This window comes from Pyrus communis, chromosome 13 (assembly GCF_041283825.1).
Source record: "Pyrus communis isolate YQ-2024b chromosome 13, ASM4128382v1, whole genome shotgun sequence".
NCBI classification, from domain to species: Eukaryota; Viridiplantae; Streptophyta; class Magnoliopsida; order Rosales; family Rosaceae; genus Pyrus; species Pyrus communis.
The window spans coordinates 19761805-19778418 of NC_142577.1; the positions used below are offsets into that span (position 1 = coordinate 19761805).

Sequence of the window (16614 nt, forward strand, 5' to 3'; positions counted from 1 at the left end):
TTTGTCCGTTGGACTAGTCGTTGAAAGTCCATCAAACGATTGTGGCAGACCCCCTAAAAAATCTGTCATGCCATTCTCCCTTACAAACGCACGCAACCTGATGCAAAAAAAAAAAAAAAAAAAAAAAAAAAAAAAACTGATTAACGTAAGCGTTAAGGATTAATTTGAGCTTGGGGCTAGAATTAACGTGACTCCTGCCCAGGCAAAGAAATAGGTGGAGGTAAAACCTAATTACTTTAGTCTAAAGAAGGGTTTTCAATTGCACTGGACAAATGAATAGTTTTTGGATCCCAATTTCACACTATTTACGGACATGCCATTGCTCTCAGGATTTTGCCTGGGTTGTTTTTTTTTTTTTTTTTTTTTCTCAGGTTTAGTTGTATGGGCTTTTGCGTCTTTGGGCTGTCACTGGGTTGGTGGGTTTTGTTTGTGGTTGGGTTTTTCGGATGGATGGCCGACACGGGCAGGCCTAGCCTGCAACGATGCCAGGGAGAAGAGAGGGGGGTGTCGTGTGATGCGAGAGAGAAGAGAGAGAGGAGGAGTCGTTCGATGGCAGAAAGAAGAGAGAGGGGTCGTGCGATGCCAGAGAGAAGAGAGAGGAGGACTCCTGGAAGGAAAAATTTGAGGAGAGAGGAAGGGGTAGGATGAGCAAAGCAAATAGGTAGGCCTGCCCGGAATTTGGGTTTTGTTTTTTCTTGGTGAGATCTGCTTAGAGAAGCGGTGAGGCATAAAGGGATGCCTAAACCGAGGGTTGGTTTCAGAGATCTAGTTCCAGCTGGAAGCTATCTCTGCAAGCATTGATGAGGATTTCTCCCAGTTGGCAGCTTCAATTCCTTTCAAAGCTAAGTGTCCATTTTGAACTAAATTTTCCCTTATTTCACTGTTTCTGGTTTGAACCTGCTTAGAAACCTGTTTTTTTTTCCTGCTTTGTTTTCTGTTTGGTTCTGGTTCGGTTATTCAACTTTTAGTTGGAAGTGCAAGATTTGTTTTTAAATTATTAAATTGGGACAGAAAAATAGATATTTTGTGCTGCTTTCTTCACTGTCTGATAATACCACTTCCTCTTCATTTCTCTTTTTCTTCCTGTTGCATTGGTCTTTCAGTGTTATAGTTTCTCTACAGAAATCAAACTGTATGCAATTTGCTCCTTTTTGTTCATTACCCTAATATTTGTTGTTGTGCTGACCCTATGAATTAAATAGTCAGTTTTTTTATCCCTCTAAAATACATTATGCATCTGGTTTTTGTTCATTCACATATGATGCACTGTGAATCATTTCCTGACAAATATGTTGAGATATGTTATTTTTTGTAGCAAATTATGGTTGCTGTTGTTAGAAATAGATTTAATTTTTCTGTTTGGTTTGATTATAGCTTATGTCTTTTAACAAGCACGCTTTTAAAATTGTTGTCAAGTGTTTCTCATCGTAAACATGATCAACAACTTTGGCTTTCTTTGCGTTTTGCGTGATAAAAACAACAAATATATTGATCTTCAAAACCAGGGTTTAGGGTTGACTGTCATTCGATGTATAGAATTTCACCCCTTTTATTTGTTTTTTTAATATTTCAATCCTCTTTCAGAATACTAATCCAAATTTATTAACCAGGTGATTTTTCACTCAATCCCGAAGTTCGTATTTCTCAGATTGGTGTTGTGTGCAGATTACTGATGGTCAGCTTGCTAAAGCATTGTATTTAGGTGAAGGTATTTGACCTCCTAATCAGTATTCAAACTTAACTTTTTGTCATATGTTTTCAGCAGATATTGTAGTTAATCAATTCATCCCTGACGTGTTGAACTTAAGTGAAAATTTTAAATTCAAGTTTGAAAATCTTCTTTTTGGTGAAGCTATTTGTACAAGTAAAGAGACTAGGAATGGCAACAGACAAGGTAGGTTGGGTATTCGCATCCGGCCTCAGCCTCTAAACAGGGCACTGACAACTTTTAATTGTTTAAGTTTTCCCTCTTAGATAGTTGCATATGTTTGTTAATCTGTTAATCTGCTTCTTACACATGTTGTTTCCTAATGGTGTAGGTGGGTTGCCAGATGCATGTGCATATTACTCGAATAGACGAAGCTAAGAATGACTTCGTATTGAGTGAGAAGGAAGCTTGGGTCAGTTGGATTTCGACATTTAATTTATTCATGTTTTTTGTTGCTTGCTATGTTCTCTCATTGTTTGTTCTGAGATTCTGTGATCTTAATTTTCATAAGAACTGACATTGGTTTGCCATATAATGTTTCAGGAATTGTTATACCTTTAAGGAGGGAACACTTTAAGAAGGAACTGTCAAGAAAATCTTTCCATATGGAGCCCAAGTGAGGATATGAGAAACTAACAGGAGGTATACTGACTTTCAAACTTACGTGTGTAATTACCTTCATAATTGTGGTTACAAGTTGAGCCTTTTCTTTGTTTTGTTTTTTGGTTGAAGCTTTCCACGCCTTTTTTGTATTCTTTTTCCTGTTTGTTGACAAATAAGATCATGTTTATTTTTCTTCTAATTTTTGAGTGTGTATATATACATATATATATATATATACATATATATATATATATATTTCTCTCCACCTGCCAGTATCATTCTGGCAGTTTCCTCCTGTCTGATAACTCTGTTTTTATTTTTTTCCTGTTTGTGGTTTTTAGTCTTTGTCATTTAATTGGTGTAGCTTTGCTAGCATCTCTGTTCCGGTAGTGTGTGATTAGTGCTAATGGAATTTCAGCATTGTTTCTGAGCTATTATTTTCGTCATTGTTTTGTGAGTTAGTGCTAATGGATTTGTTGTGTTTGCGGTTTTCAGAAACTTGGATCGTTGGATGGAGCACTTGGCCCTTTGGCTTTTGAGGTATATTTGTTTACGGTGGTTTCATGACTGTTGTTACATTTTTTTTTTGCTCACGTCGGGACTGGATTTGGCTATGTAATTGTGGCATCCTTTGACTATGTATGACCACGATAACAGTGAAATGTATAATTGCTATGTCTTAAGTTGGTGTAATGTTAATGGTTTGCAGATGCTTAGGAGACCATCTATTGCCAACAATAAAATTGCCATCGATGAAATTGGGGAAGAAATTTCGAGAAATAATGTTAATGGTTTGTAGAATTATTATTAACAAGCTTTTGCTGCTCCCATTGTTTGTTAATTTTTATTAACAAGTTTTAAGGCATAGACCCATTGGTTATTGATGGTTATTGGCGCAAGGCCATTATTGTTTCACCGTTGGTGAGATTGTGTTGTTTCTTGAGATTTTTTAGGTAAGGTTCATGCTGTGTGCATTTTTTTTTTTTTTTTTAATTTTTTGTGTTTCTTGCAATCATAAAGTGGGTTGAGCTTGGTTCATCAAAAAATAAAAAACAACAAATTTATTGACTTTTGGACATGTTTCGCTTAAAAACAGCAAGTTGTGATGTGTTTGTCGTTGTAAACATGATCGGGAACTTTGGCTTTCGATGTGTTTCGCATGATAAAAACGGAAAATATCTTGAGCTTGAAAATAAGGGTTTAGGTTTCACTGTCTTTCCATGTATAGAATTTTACCCCTATTTTTGGTTTCTTTATGATTTCAATTATCTTTCAATAACCTAATCCCTAAACTTATTAAATTCATTGACCAGGTGATTTTGGATTCAATCCCGAAGTTCCTATTTCTCGGATTGGTGTTGTGTGCTCCTTTCTGGTGGTCAGATTGGTAAATCATTGCATTTTACTAAAAGTATTTGACCTGCCTATGCGCCTTTCGTCTCTAAAATGTTTGAATATAGTCGTCTTGGGAGTCTTAGGGGAGTCTTAGTGTGATCGTTCTTCTATTTCTTAGATTCAAACTGTTTTTAATTTCTCATTTAATTGGTGTAGCTTTGCTCATTTAATTAGAATTTAATCAGATTTGGTCCTCAAATTTCTCTGAATTGCTAAAGGATTTATTTTCTTTGGAATTTTCAAAAACTCGGGTCGTGGGAGGAAGAAGCTGGTTCATAACTATTTGGTGTTTGGAGTCCAGTGGATTGGTATCCATATCTTATAAATATGTTGGCCAAGACATATGTTAGCTTTCATTTTGCTTTTGCTTTCATTTTGTTTTTTCATTTTCGTTTCTTATATCTTGCTTTTGCTTTTGATGCATAGTTTGAAAGCTTCTGGATCATAATATGAATTCCGGTGTGTGTGCAGTGTGTGCAGTGTTTGTGCATTTCAAATTCTCAAGCGTGATGATATTGACTAAACATGTAGATTTTACACTGCTTTTGTGCCATGCAGTACCGACATTCTATGTGGCCTCTTAGCTAATGATACAATCACATTATATGAACTTTAATTAGTTTTCATGCCACAGTTTCAATTTCTTTGCTTTGTTTGGAAATTTGTGCGTTTATCTTCGGAGCACTTAGTCGATTTAGCTTGCAGTTTAACTATTGAGGATTCTTAATGTATTTTGGTTTTACCTGGATTCCATTTCTGTGATTGCCACCCTTAGTCGATGGTATTATCTTTACAATGGATTTAAATTGGGGATTTGGAGAATCTAATAACAAAACTGAATTATATGTTCCATGCTTTTCATTTTCATTTTGGGTTAAAAAGTTGGAGTTGTGGATCAGGATTTTTCTTTATTGAACTATAAGTTTGTGCTTAGGAGACTATCTGAAACTGCATAAATTTGTTTGCATAGGAACTTTGTTTTTTCTTTTCGTTGTAATCTGTTTTGTTAAAGGTGATGATAAAGATTTATCAATATTGTTTGTTTAGAGTTAGGTGGAAATTGGAAGGGAGTAAATTGTGATCGTTTATCCAGCATTTGATAAAATTGGGGAAATAATGTTAATGGTTTGCAGATGCTTAGGAGATTGTATGGGGCTGCTTAAATTTTATATATTCAATTGCATAGAGGCGACCTGACATACACAACCATGGTCAGATTGCCACCCTTAGTTTGTGGTATTATCTTTACAACACGTTCAAATTGAGGATTTAGAAAATCTAATAATAAAACAGAAATACATGTTCCATGCTTTTTGTTTTCATTTTGGGTTAAAAGGTTGGAGCTTTGGATGGGATTTACTTTATTACCCTATAATTTTGTGCTCTGGACACCATCTTGGGAGTCTTAACATGATTGTTCTTCTATTTCATAGATTCAAAATGTGTATAGTATCTCATTTAATTGGTGTACCTTTACTCATTTAACTCAAATTTAATAAGATTTGGTCCTCCAATTTAATAATGCATTCATTCTTCAATGTGTGAGTGTATGTGTATGCAGTGTATGTGAGTGCATGCAGTGTGTGCAGTGTGTCACTTGGGCCATTGGCTTTTTGAGGTATGTTCATTTATAGAGATTTTGTAACTATATTGTTGAATTTTTAATGTATGCTTGGATTTTAAAGGAGCACCGTATTTATGGGTTGTTGTACGATTCTAGGGAGATAAGGAGAGGGGATTGAGAGGTCATGCTAAGGAGAGTATATTACTTGCCACTGAGGAATATACTTCATATAATAGCAATGTGATGATGTGTGGCATGCTTTAACTAAGGGATATTTTTGTGTAGTAAGAAAGCCATATAGAGTCACATTTTTGTTTTTGTTTGTTTTTGTTTTTTTTTTTTTTTTTTTTTTTGGATTTGGTAACTGAAATTTTATGTGTGAACTACATGTTTCTTCAGGAAACATAACTTTTTTGGAAACCATCTATTTCTAATCAAAGACATTCAGTTTCTTCCTGCTCATTGTACAATGTGTTTATATGCCAGCTCACTTGAATGTATATAAAAAAAAATTGCTTATCTTATCAATCTCATTCACTCATGTATCCCTCTGTTTGTTCATAATTGTGTTGAATTTATTCAACTTAAATGTGTTTCATTCATCCGATTACACCTGAACAACAGGTTCCCGCAGCAACTCGCGAGCATATTTTCTCGTTGGATCTAGACTAACTATGGCAAAAAATCATGGGTGAAGCTTACTATTACACAAAGTTCTAAAAGGTGTTAGGCGCTAATCAGGAGATGAGTAAGGGCTTAGTGACTAGTTGTCTAACCAGGGTCTAGGAGGGAGTTTAGGAGGATTTTAGGTTTTAAATTTATTATAGAACATTAAATAAATGTCTACTTATAAATAATTGTATTCAAATACATAAATTGCAAAATCAAATGATATATAATTAAAAAGTACTAGAACGTATTGAAAGTGTTAAAAATAAGTATATAATTAGTGTTCATCTAGGTATCCATCTAGTCTCTCATAATTTATTGAAAAAATAAAATACAAAATGGAAGTTATTTATTTTCTGCCCAAATGAAAGTCGCGACATAGGCGAGCGCCTAGGTGGGCGCCTAGACAAGTCTAGACATCATTTCTTTTTCTTTTCTTTTTTTTTAACGCATAGGGATTAATCGTAGTGCTGACAAGTCCCATCTCTCTCTTTCCTTCATTCCAAATTTCCAACAAAAATAAAAATGATAAATAAAATGGGAGGTGGTATTGGAGAAATGTTTTTAGGGTTATCGAAGATACAAGTTATGTGTTTTATTATTTTACGTTAATGTACAATAAGAGTGGACTACAAGGTCGATATGCACAATTTTTAGGATATATTAAGTAAAATATAAATTCACGTGTCACAGTTGGAGTGAAATTGTGTTAAGTACACCAAAAACTTGCTACTTTTATTCATGATGTAAAATGGTTATTTTCCACTTTTTCCTTATATTCGAAATATTAATTTCCACACGTCCTACTTTATTTTCAGACACTTTTTTAATTTTCTAATACCTGCTTGCTTTTCTTCAAATCAAAACTCACCTAATAAAATAAAGATATGTTAAGACGACCAAATTTTTGAACAAAATTTATAAATTAAATGATGTGTCACCAATAAGAACAAAAGACGTTAAGCGATACTTAGTTAATAATCTAATTATCTATAACCACATTATTTGATTTACAATTTTAATTTTCTTACCATTATCCATAAAATAAAGATGAGAGCTGACATAAAAAATAATAAATAAAAATGAACTCAAAAAGCCAAAAAGGGTAAGAAGGTGATAAATTATCTAACATAATTCTCTCCGGATCTTTTTGGTGAGGATCGTGAGAATTCGTGAATCGTATACATTCATCGTACATCGTACGATCAGTTTTTTTCAAGTATTGTTTATGTTTAATTTTAAATAAAATTATTTAAAATTATTTTTTACCGTACAATATACGATGAACAAATGTTATTTACATATCTTTAGAATCCTTATCAAGAGGATCAGATGAAGATCCGGATTTGTAAATTAAAAAGAAGCACAAAAAACCCTTTTACCAATAAAAGTACAGAAAATCTGTTCCCGGACTCGGATTCTAGCAAAATCTTCATATGATTCTGCCACGTGTTCACTCCAATAAAGTATGACACACCGCGGCTCCTCCGACAACCTCTCAGACTCAGCTTCTGTCGTTCTGGAAGACGCTGACTTGATTTCCGCGATCACGAAGAAGAAGAAGCATAAGCAGCAGCAGCAGCAGCAGCAGCAGCGATGCATCCGATAAATGCGATCATGATGACTCGGATGCTGACTCGCAACTCGGGCCTCGAATCGGGGATGGGCGCCATCCCATTCGGATCCGCCTGGTGGTTCATTTACGCCGGCCTCTCCTGTTTCTTCGTCATCTTCGCCGGTATAATGTCCGGCCTAACCCTAGGCCTCATGTCCCTCGGCCTCGTCGAGCTCGAGATTCTGCAGCGCAGCGGCTCCCCCACCGAGAAGAAACAAGCAGGTTCGTTCGCCTCCATGTCGGTTCTCGCCGATTCCTGAATTTCTGTTTCGTCTCGCTCGTAGTTGGCCGAATTTTTCTGAAATTTTTGTGTTTTTTGCTTTCAGCTGTTATATTGCCGGTGGTTCAGAAGCAGCATCAGCTGCTCGTCACTTTGCTACTGTGTAATGCGGCTGCTATGGAGGTGAGTGGCACTCCAATTTTAAGAATTGCAGCGGTTTTCGTTGTCAATGCGTTTTCTTTCAGATCGGATTGGTTTTGCGAAAATTAAATTGAATCTGGTATAAGAATATCGATGTTATTCAATGCCGAATGTGTATCCAATTGAAAGTTCTCATTTAGCATTTAAAGTTTGAACATTCAATGTCAGCTATTAACTTTCATGTTTACAATCTGCAGGCCCTTCCGATATATTTGGATAAACTTTTCAATCAGTATGTTGCTATAATTCTCTCTGTGACTTTTGTCCTGTTTTTCGGAGAGGTTTGTTGTATCCTAATTTTCCACTGATTTAGCTCCTTGGTTTTGACATTTACACTGGGCATGATTAGCTTGAATTCGAATTGATTTGCTTGTTTATTATGATCTTACAGGTTATTCCACAAGCAATATGTACTAGATACGGACTCGCTGTAGGTTCAAACTTTGTGTGGCTTGTGAGGATTTTAATGGTGGTTTGCTATCCAATTGCTTATCCAATTGGCAAGGTAAAGTCTGTGGCTAGAAATTGAAAGTTCTTTTTAATATCATTTCTGCACCTTGTCATGTACTAGCAAATTATCGGTGATGCGCTTTGATTTGGCATCTACTTGTTGACACTAAGAAACTTACGTATTCCAGATCTTGGACTGTGTTCTTGGGCATAATGAAGCATTATTTAGGCGAGCTCAGTTAAAAGCCCTTGTCAACATCCACAGCCAGGAGGTAAAGTGAATAATTCAGAATCAATATGTAACTTGGGTAAAACTATTTGATTGTGCAAGGAAACTAAAACAGTAATATATGGTAATATTATTCTTGATTTGCTCTTTTAAAAAGTTGCCTTCTGTTAATCCCACGTATAGGAGGGCAAGGGAGGTGAGCTTACACACGATGAGACAACGATAATTAGTGGAGCACTTGATTTAACTGAAAAGGTACACTTCGTAGTGAAACTGCCTTTCTTTTGGATGCTCAACTGTTGTGGTTTCCTTGTTATTGTGATTTCTAGAATATTACCCCTTCAATGTATACAAAATGAATAGGATTTGCCACTGAGATGTTTATTATTATCTGTACTTGCTTATTTATTTTCTAATTTAAGCTGACAATGTTAAGTTTACCCTTAATTTGAGTAGAACAATTAGCAACTAGTAGAATCTTAATCATGTAGATAAAACTCATGATATTGGACTGTGAATGGTCTTCAGCAGAAAATTTTTAGGAGCTTGCTTTGTATGTTGTTTTTCTATTTCATTCTTGCTCTTAATTGATACAAATCTTGAAAGATATCATGCAATGAGAAATCAAATTCAACCTTTTTATTTTTATTTTGTTCTCATTTATCAACAGACGGCTGAGGAGGCTATGACTCCTATTGAATCAACGTTTTCCTTAGATGTCAATTCAAAATTGGACTGGTAAGCTTCGGTCCTTAAAAATTCATGTTTCGCCTTCTCAATTAACTGTCCCTTTGGTGCTTGTAAGAATCACATGTATGTTATGCTGCCAACATCCTTTGTCAGGAACAATTAAAATCATCATAACGAAGGAGTGTGCTAAATGAATAGAATTAGAAGCCAACCTTCCAACTAAGAACTTTTCATGATGTTCTATTAACTTTCAGAAAGATAACCGGTCATTGTTCTCTTTCTACTATCTTGTTATTTTGTAAATTTATTTGCTGCAAAAATTGTAGATTGTAAGTGTCTAGTGTATCTAATTATATTTTCATTCTTCCCGCTCAGGGAAGCAATGGGGAAAGTTCTTGCTCGGGGACATAGTCGAGTTCCTGTCTATTCTGGGAACCCAAAGAATATTATTGGACTTCTGCTGGTGGGTTTTAGAACTTAAATCTTTGGAGTTTCATATTATGCATCCGTTCTGGCTTTCAGACTCACCACATCTGTAATTGGTAGTTCTCATGTTTTTATTTTAACCACCTCCCCCCCCATCTTGACGTTCATTTGGGGATTAGGTGAAAAGTCTTCTCACTGTACGACCTGAAACAGAGACCCCAGTTAGTGCTGTTTCCATCCGTAGAATTCCACGGTGTGCTTCAACTTCCTTAAATATGCTATTATTTATTCTTCAATTCCAGTACTGAGTATGGTATATTCGGTTTTCATGTGTGGGTCATATTCCCAGAGTTCCTGCAGATATGCCACTGTATGATATTCTGAATGAGTTTCAAAAGGGCAGCAGTCATATGGCTGCTGTGGTGAAGCCTAAAACGAAAAGTAAGGCTCCTCTACCAACCATTGACGGCAAGAAAGATGAAGGGAACGGAGACACTGGCACAGACTTCCAACTGACTACTCCTTTGCTATCCAAGCAGGATGGAAAGCCAGACAGTGTTGTTGTTGATATACCCAGGCTACCAAGGCCCCATAGTCATAGACACAAGGAAACTTTTTCATCCCATAGTGATGGAGCAACAAATGGATTGCCCCAGGTATCAGAGGATATTGAGGAGGGTGAAGTCATTGGGATTATCACTCTGGAAGATGTATTTGAAGAACTCCTGCAGGTAATGTACACGCAATTGATATTCTTGTGCTTTCAGTTAATGAAAATTGTTCATTTGGCAGCAGACTTGATACTGTAGTGATAATTTTCTTGAAAAATGCAGGAGGAGATTGTGGATGAAACAGATGAATATGTTGATGTACATAAAAGGTATCATAGAGTAACAAAAGCAAATAGATGGTTGACATTATTTACAAAAGTGATTATTTGAAAGTGGATTGATCTTCTTGTTTGCAGAATACGTGTCGCTGCAGCTGTGGCTGCTTCATCAGTGGCACGGGCTCCATCACTTCGGAGGTTAAATGTGAACAAGGGACCTGCCACTGGACAAAATGTATTTCCCCTTTTCAATCTGTTATTTTCAAAGGGTTCTGGGAAGAGGGGGGGGAGGTGGGGGGGCGGGAATTGTGCAAACAAATTGCTAGAACTTTAGAATTCTTTCTTTGATAACATGATAGTAGTGCTGCAATTAATTCCACAAGGAAGTATTGGGAGCAAAAAACTTACGTATATGATATATTAGTAGCCGCCTCATTTATGTCTGGGGATATAACACTAAAAAGCTTCCTGTTTTTAATTTCACTTGGTGGCTGGCTTGTATCCTCGTTGGAATGTTTGCTTGTTATGGATTGCTAACTTTGGTGATTGTTTCAAACAACAGGGCTTGGGAGGTTGATTTACCTCTTAACATTCAGTCTTTTTTTAATGTTCAATTTATGTCTAGTGGTCGAAGCTGACTAATGTATTCTCGTTCTTATTGTGATGATGCCCTAGGTAGGCCAAAAAGTAAGCAAGGACTAACCCTGAAGAAGTCTGCCGATGGTCGGTCCTCGGCAACGTTGCAAGGGACTTCTGGTAAACCACTTGTTGAAAATAAGAGATGATTCATCTAGTTCATTTGTCATTTCCTGATCCGGTTGCTCCTCAGGGAAGTGGCTTTGACTTGCATCTACAAAAGTTATCTATTTGTTTTTCATTTTGTTCTCCATTAGATTGGATAGGAGGATATGATTATAAGTTTAGTACCATGTTAATTATTTAAACTCGTTTTTCAGTTCATGTTATATCGATAGGTTCGAGCTGTCTCTTTGGCTGGCGCTACCTTTTGTTTCGTAAACGACGGTATATGGAAAATAGTCAATAACAAGTGATGTTTTCCGAGTGTTAATTATACAAGGTTTTGTACGCACGATTCTTTCTACTTTGCTAGTTTACAGAAATATTCAAATCTGTACAATAAGAAGTGAATGAGTGAAAGACAGTTTGTTCGATTCTCGACTTTCAGTTTCTATTGTGTTCTAGTTTGAGTTTAAACGAAGAGATTATTTGAAAACCAAGAGCGAACATGCATGCTAGCCGAGGATTCATTCAATATTTTATCACACAAGCGATATTGATGGAAAGCGGAATCGAACAAGAGACTTCAAGCGTAGTAATAAATTCTCGTTGCCCTCGTGAATTTACATTGTTATAATGTTACAACTTGCATGGTCCGCAGTCAATGGCCATGATCCTAAACAAGCTCTTTCGGTATCAAATTTGTAGTGGAGTTTTTCTGGCACAACAATTAACATTTGACTCTCAAGTCAAACGATAAGTCGAAGCAGAGTCAGTGATCTTAAAGAATGCATAAGTGGAGTTACGTTCACAATAATTAAGCTATTCTTGACATGATATTTTAGGAATATTTGCAGATAAAGGAAATGTCACCTCTATTAAATATGTATAGTCTAGAAGCGTTTGGTAAACATAGTACATGTAGCATTATCATTTAATTTTGCAAGTGGCATTATCGTTTAATTACTGGGTACAGGTATCTAAACTCATCCCAGCCACAAGTAACTATACATTTTCTTGTTAACTATTTGGATCGAATTTCAATAGAAAATTCAACAGATCACAAGAACACAACTTCATTAACTTCCCTCAACTATCTACACCTTAACACCTTCATATTAAAAACGGTCTCTTCTCCATCACTCGTCCCAGCAGAGAAGTATGACAGTGCACCTCCACATGATATAAAACCGCGTCCGCTGCTCCCTCATCAACCTTGAGCATTTCTCCCACGGCCGGTGCTTCGGCATTCGAGCGGAGCCGGCCAACTCTCCTTTCATGTTAGACGACAACTGTAGAGACTATTTCAGGCGAAGAGAGCGAGAGAAAGAGAGGAATGCTTGTGTTTTGGCTGATATGAATATTTCAAGGTTGTAGCATGGACTAAGTTGAGCGAGCAATAGCTTTGCATTTTATAGAGAGGCACACAGAAAAGATCTGGTGAAGCAGTACATGGTAGGGTGCCAAGTGTCGGCTGTTAAATGGGTTTACATGGAGTGGGGTCCCAGTGAATACAAAGTTGACAAGGCAGACACATCAGCTTTGTCTCTCTGTTCAATCACCTGAAAAAACTTGACAAGGATTGGAGCTTTTTTATCCTAATCTCAAGGCCACCTCTGTCGCCATTATTATAGAGCTGTAATCAATTTGTCCCGCTGTATGAAGGATATAGATGGCTTGACAAATTAATCTAATTTCTCTTCCAGAATTTCAGGGAGCTTTTGGATGATTCCTTAAAATTTATTTACAAGATTTATACATGTATATAAATAAGAATATATAAGACAGCATGCTTGAGTAGGTACCTATATAAATACTTCACGGATGGATTTCTAATGATTTGTAATTTTATATAGTTGCTCAACACCACAAAATTCATCTTGTTAGATCATGTTCCCATCTTGTATTGTTATAGGAAACACAAAACTTAATTACAGCGTACTCAAAACAATTACAATTTAAAATTTGCACTTACACGAAAATATTATTCTTGATAGATTGAGTCCACTATAAACATTGCATAGAGTATATTAGTGACATAGTAAAATCTCTTATTAATTAAGAAATTTTACCATGCAAACAAAGATATATCCCTCACTTTTCTCTTTCTATACTCTCATTGAAAAATCATATCACGTGATGAGAGATATAACAATACTGAAATATATCCTTGATTACACATGAGAATCTCTCACAACCTAACATGCATGCTGCTTCACATCAAAACCTAACGATATAGAACGTAATTACTAATTCTACGCATACATTATGGGACTGCATGCAATGCATGGTTTGAACGATTAAGCGTACTTGTGCCAACCAAGAAGCATAGAAATGCAAACCCTAGTAATATAGAGCTTCCCTCTTTGCTGCCTCACCATTCTCTTCCACTTGGCAAGTCTCCTGCCCATGCTCCCCATGACCATTCTCTACAGCTTTGCTATTTTCAAGAACAAACAATGACCTTTCCTTCAATTCTAAACCCTAGTTTATTGGCATAAGATCTCAAGTACTTGTCTTGTAATAAATTCTAGTATCTACTTCTTATACGCTAGCTATCAAACCCTTCCAAAATGCTTAGTCACAGGGTCCACCTGTACCTTCAAAACACCTCCATGCCATGTGCACTAGCAGTGTATCTCTTTCTCCATGTACCTTAAAAGTCCTCATCGGATAAATTTTGCCTGCCATTAATAGTTGTCCATCTTGTTCAAACTAGTCTAATTAAGCACAACAGTTGGAATTCGTGTTGCAATTAGAGACCCCATATGTTATCAGTTTGCTTTAGAAGTTTGCGTGAAAGTCACGACATCACGATGTTTTCAATCTACCGTGATTAATTAGTGTTGTTATTAATACTACTCTTAAGTCTATGAAATATCAATTATGCCATCCACTCATACTAATTATAACATGTACGTTAATTATCATATCACGCGAAGCAAATGATGTGATTGTCACACTCAAGATTTTTTCGGAGACAGTTAGAACTAATCCATTGAGATTTATGAAAATTTGGTGACTTCACCTCACAAAGTTGGCTCCTCCAAAAGGAGAGATACTTTCCTACAAAACTTGGGATGCTATCATAATATTTTGAGCCAATGATAGTATACGAAAATCATAAAAACTTCAGAGGAGGGCCAGACATGGTCAACAGGAAAAAAAAAACGAGATCAGCTCTGCTTCAATGGCCTATACCGCTGGAGGGCAGGGCAGCCCGTCTCTCTCTTCACTAAAAGTCCTCATCGGATAATTTTTTTTCCTGCCATTAATAACTGACCCTCTTGTTTAAACTAGTTCTAGGTAAAACACTTGAGATTCATATTGCAATCAAGTACCCCATTATTACTTTGCTTTTAGAAAGTTCTTGTGTGAACCTCACAATATCGTGATGTTTTCAATCCACTCATGTTATTAGCGTTTTTATTAATACTATGTTTAAGTCTATGAAATATCAACTATGTCATTTACTCACATTTATATATATATAATACCACATGCAACGCGTACGGTATGATCATCACACTCAAAAAATTTCCATCTCACCAAGTTTTGGTTTCTCCAAAAGAAGAGACTTTCCTACGAAACTTGGGATGCCATATATATCATAGTGTTTTGAGTTAATGATACACTATTGTTGTGAAAGTGAAAATACATATTGCATTGAATTATTGACATGAAACCGCGCGGTGGCTTCAAAGAGTGTAGCATATAGTGCTCTCTCTTCCAAGGCCCCCAAGAACATCACAATCGCATTTCCCACTTCACGAGTCTAATCATGTCTTATTGACATGAAAAAGATTAGCAATGAAAACGTTGACAAACCTTATCTTATGAAGGAAGCATCAAACGATAAGATCTTATATCAAACACTTAAATCCGTGTGGACCTATGAGAAAATGATGTACTGTTATCCAGCTAACATAGATACAAATCAGAATGGCCCTATAAACTTAGCTCAATGAGAGTCATGCATGCTTAGAGATGAGGCACGAGTGCGTGTTAGCAACTTTGGGACACTATCCAAATGTCATTGAACTACTTTAGTTAGGAGATAATTAGAAAGATTGGAAAATTCCAAGTTGGTGGGGACTGGGGAGTGCTTTCTTTTGTTGCATTAATTTGTTGGGATGTTTGGGAAGTGAAGTGAAGTGGGTTGTTCTTTTGAGTTGAGACTGTGACTAACTGAGACACCACAATCACAACATTCCCTTTCAGCAAACATTACGAGCAAAGAGCTGCATGCGTTGGACTGTCAGAGAGAAAATGGTTTCTATTTCTGCACCAAAAGCTGGTGACAACCTGCAGGTAGGGTTTAGCTCATATTTGGGTGACTTTTCAATTAGAGTTGAGAGATGTCGTGCCGTCGTGGAGCATATGTAGCCAGCAGCTTCTATTTTGGCAAAGGTAACCATCAACGGTTTCAAATCATAAACAGATTTGGGGGGTGTGTGCTTGTGTGTGCGTTTAATGGTTTAATCATAAGATTGGTCGTGTAATCATAAGAGTGACTATAATAGGGCTACATGGTGTTATCAATTTACTAATCTCATAACGTGATAAGGAGTTTGTGGCTCAAATGAAGTATTGTTCTAACCTCGAAGCGCATTTGGTCTGCGAAATTATTAACCAAGATGTGGATTCGAACCTTGTATATCCCAACTGAAGTGTTTTTATTCAGAATCAAGCTGCTATACTAGTCGGAGAAGCTCATTTGCTAGTCCGAAGTGCTTTTCCAAGTGATTCAGGCTGCTTAACAGTATAAGTTTGTTCATAGTACAGATTCGTACTAGTTTTTGGACGTAATTATTAAGCTTTTAGATTTTACTTGAGTTATTCACAAAAATCATCTTACTTAGTCGTATTTGGCATTCACTAAATAGATTATAAATATTTTTACATCTGTGAGGTATAGGGTCTTGAGTACCATCTTAATCAACCATCATCTATACCACCTATCTAATGGACTGATAGAGCCATAAAGTGGGAGATTGGTTCACCAGTGGTCGACCATGCCAGAGTCCACGTTACACAAAAGGAGGGATGGAAAAGGAAGAGAAGTTTTTTTTTAGCGCAATAGACATATCGACATGGAATGCTATTAATTTATGTATTATAATTTAATTTTTTTTTTAATTTTTTATATCAGAGACTACAAATATAGTATAAATGAATAAACATACATGTTATAACACAAATGAATGATATAGTTATATTGCACACTCCCGTTTAATTTTGTTTATTGATTTTGATTGATTCATCTAAAATAAACAA

The 16614-nt window shown here is 36.2% G+C and overlaps 1 protein-coding gene and 1 long non-coding RNA gene across 3 annotated transcripts; both read left to right on the plus strand.

Annotated features, from left to right (window-relative positions):
* The first annotated feature begins 471 nt into the window (after nt 1-471).
* Nucleotides 472-3081, plus strand: LOC148691905 (uncharacterized). Its single transcript, XR_015954667.1, has 3 exons — nt 472-1708; nt 2252-2350; nt 2807-3081. It is a non-coding gene; the product is annotated as an uncharacterized LOC148691905 (long non-coding RNA).
* A 4170-nt stretch (nt 3082-7251) lies between these two features.
* Nucleotides 7252-11668, plus strand: LOC137736822 (DUF21 domain-containing protein At4g14240). Of its 2 annotated transcripts, none has more exons than XM_068476098.2 (13): nt 7252-7776; nt 7881-7957; nt 8173-8256; nt 8367-8480; nt 8614-8697; nt 8838-8909; nt 9325-9392; nt 9720-9807; nt 9950-10023; nt 10120-10501; nt 10604-10650; nt 10738-10834; nt 11275-11668. In XM_068476098.2, exons 1-13 carry the CDS (start codon nt 7536-7538, stop codon nt 11299-11301), a joined length of 1455 nt encoding a protein of 484 aa, XP_068332199.1. In that variant the 5' UTR covers nt 7252-7535; the 3' UTR covers nt 11302-11668. The 2 variants fall into 2 exon arrangements, with proteins under 2 accessions (XP_068332199.1, XP_068332200.1); XM_068476099.2 differs by having other exon boundaries at nt 7271-7776; nt 11279-11668.
* Nucleotides 11669-16614: the final 4946 nt, after the last annotated feature.

What these genes read in the sequence shown, in the direction of transcription:
- LOC137736822 (XM_068476098.2), top strand. Translation starts at nt 7,536, where the DNA reads ATGCATCCGATAAATGCGATCATGATGACTCGGATGCTGACTCGCAAC. An exon ending in TCCATCCGTAGAATTCCACG is followed by an intron (nt 10,024 to 10,119) that starts GTGTGCTTCAAC and finishes TCATATTCCCAG; the next exon opens with AGTTCCTGCAGATATGCCAC. An exon ending in TATTTGAAGAACTCCTGCAG is followed by an intron (nt 10,502 to 10,603) that starts GTAATGTACACG and finishes TGAAAAATGCAG; the next exon opens with GAGGAGATTGTGGATGAAAC.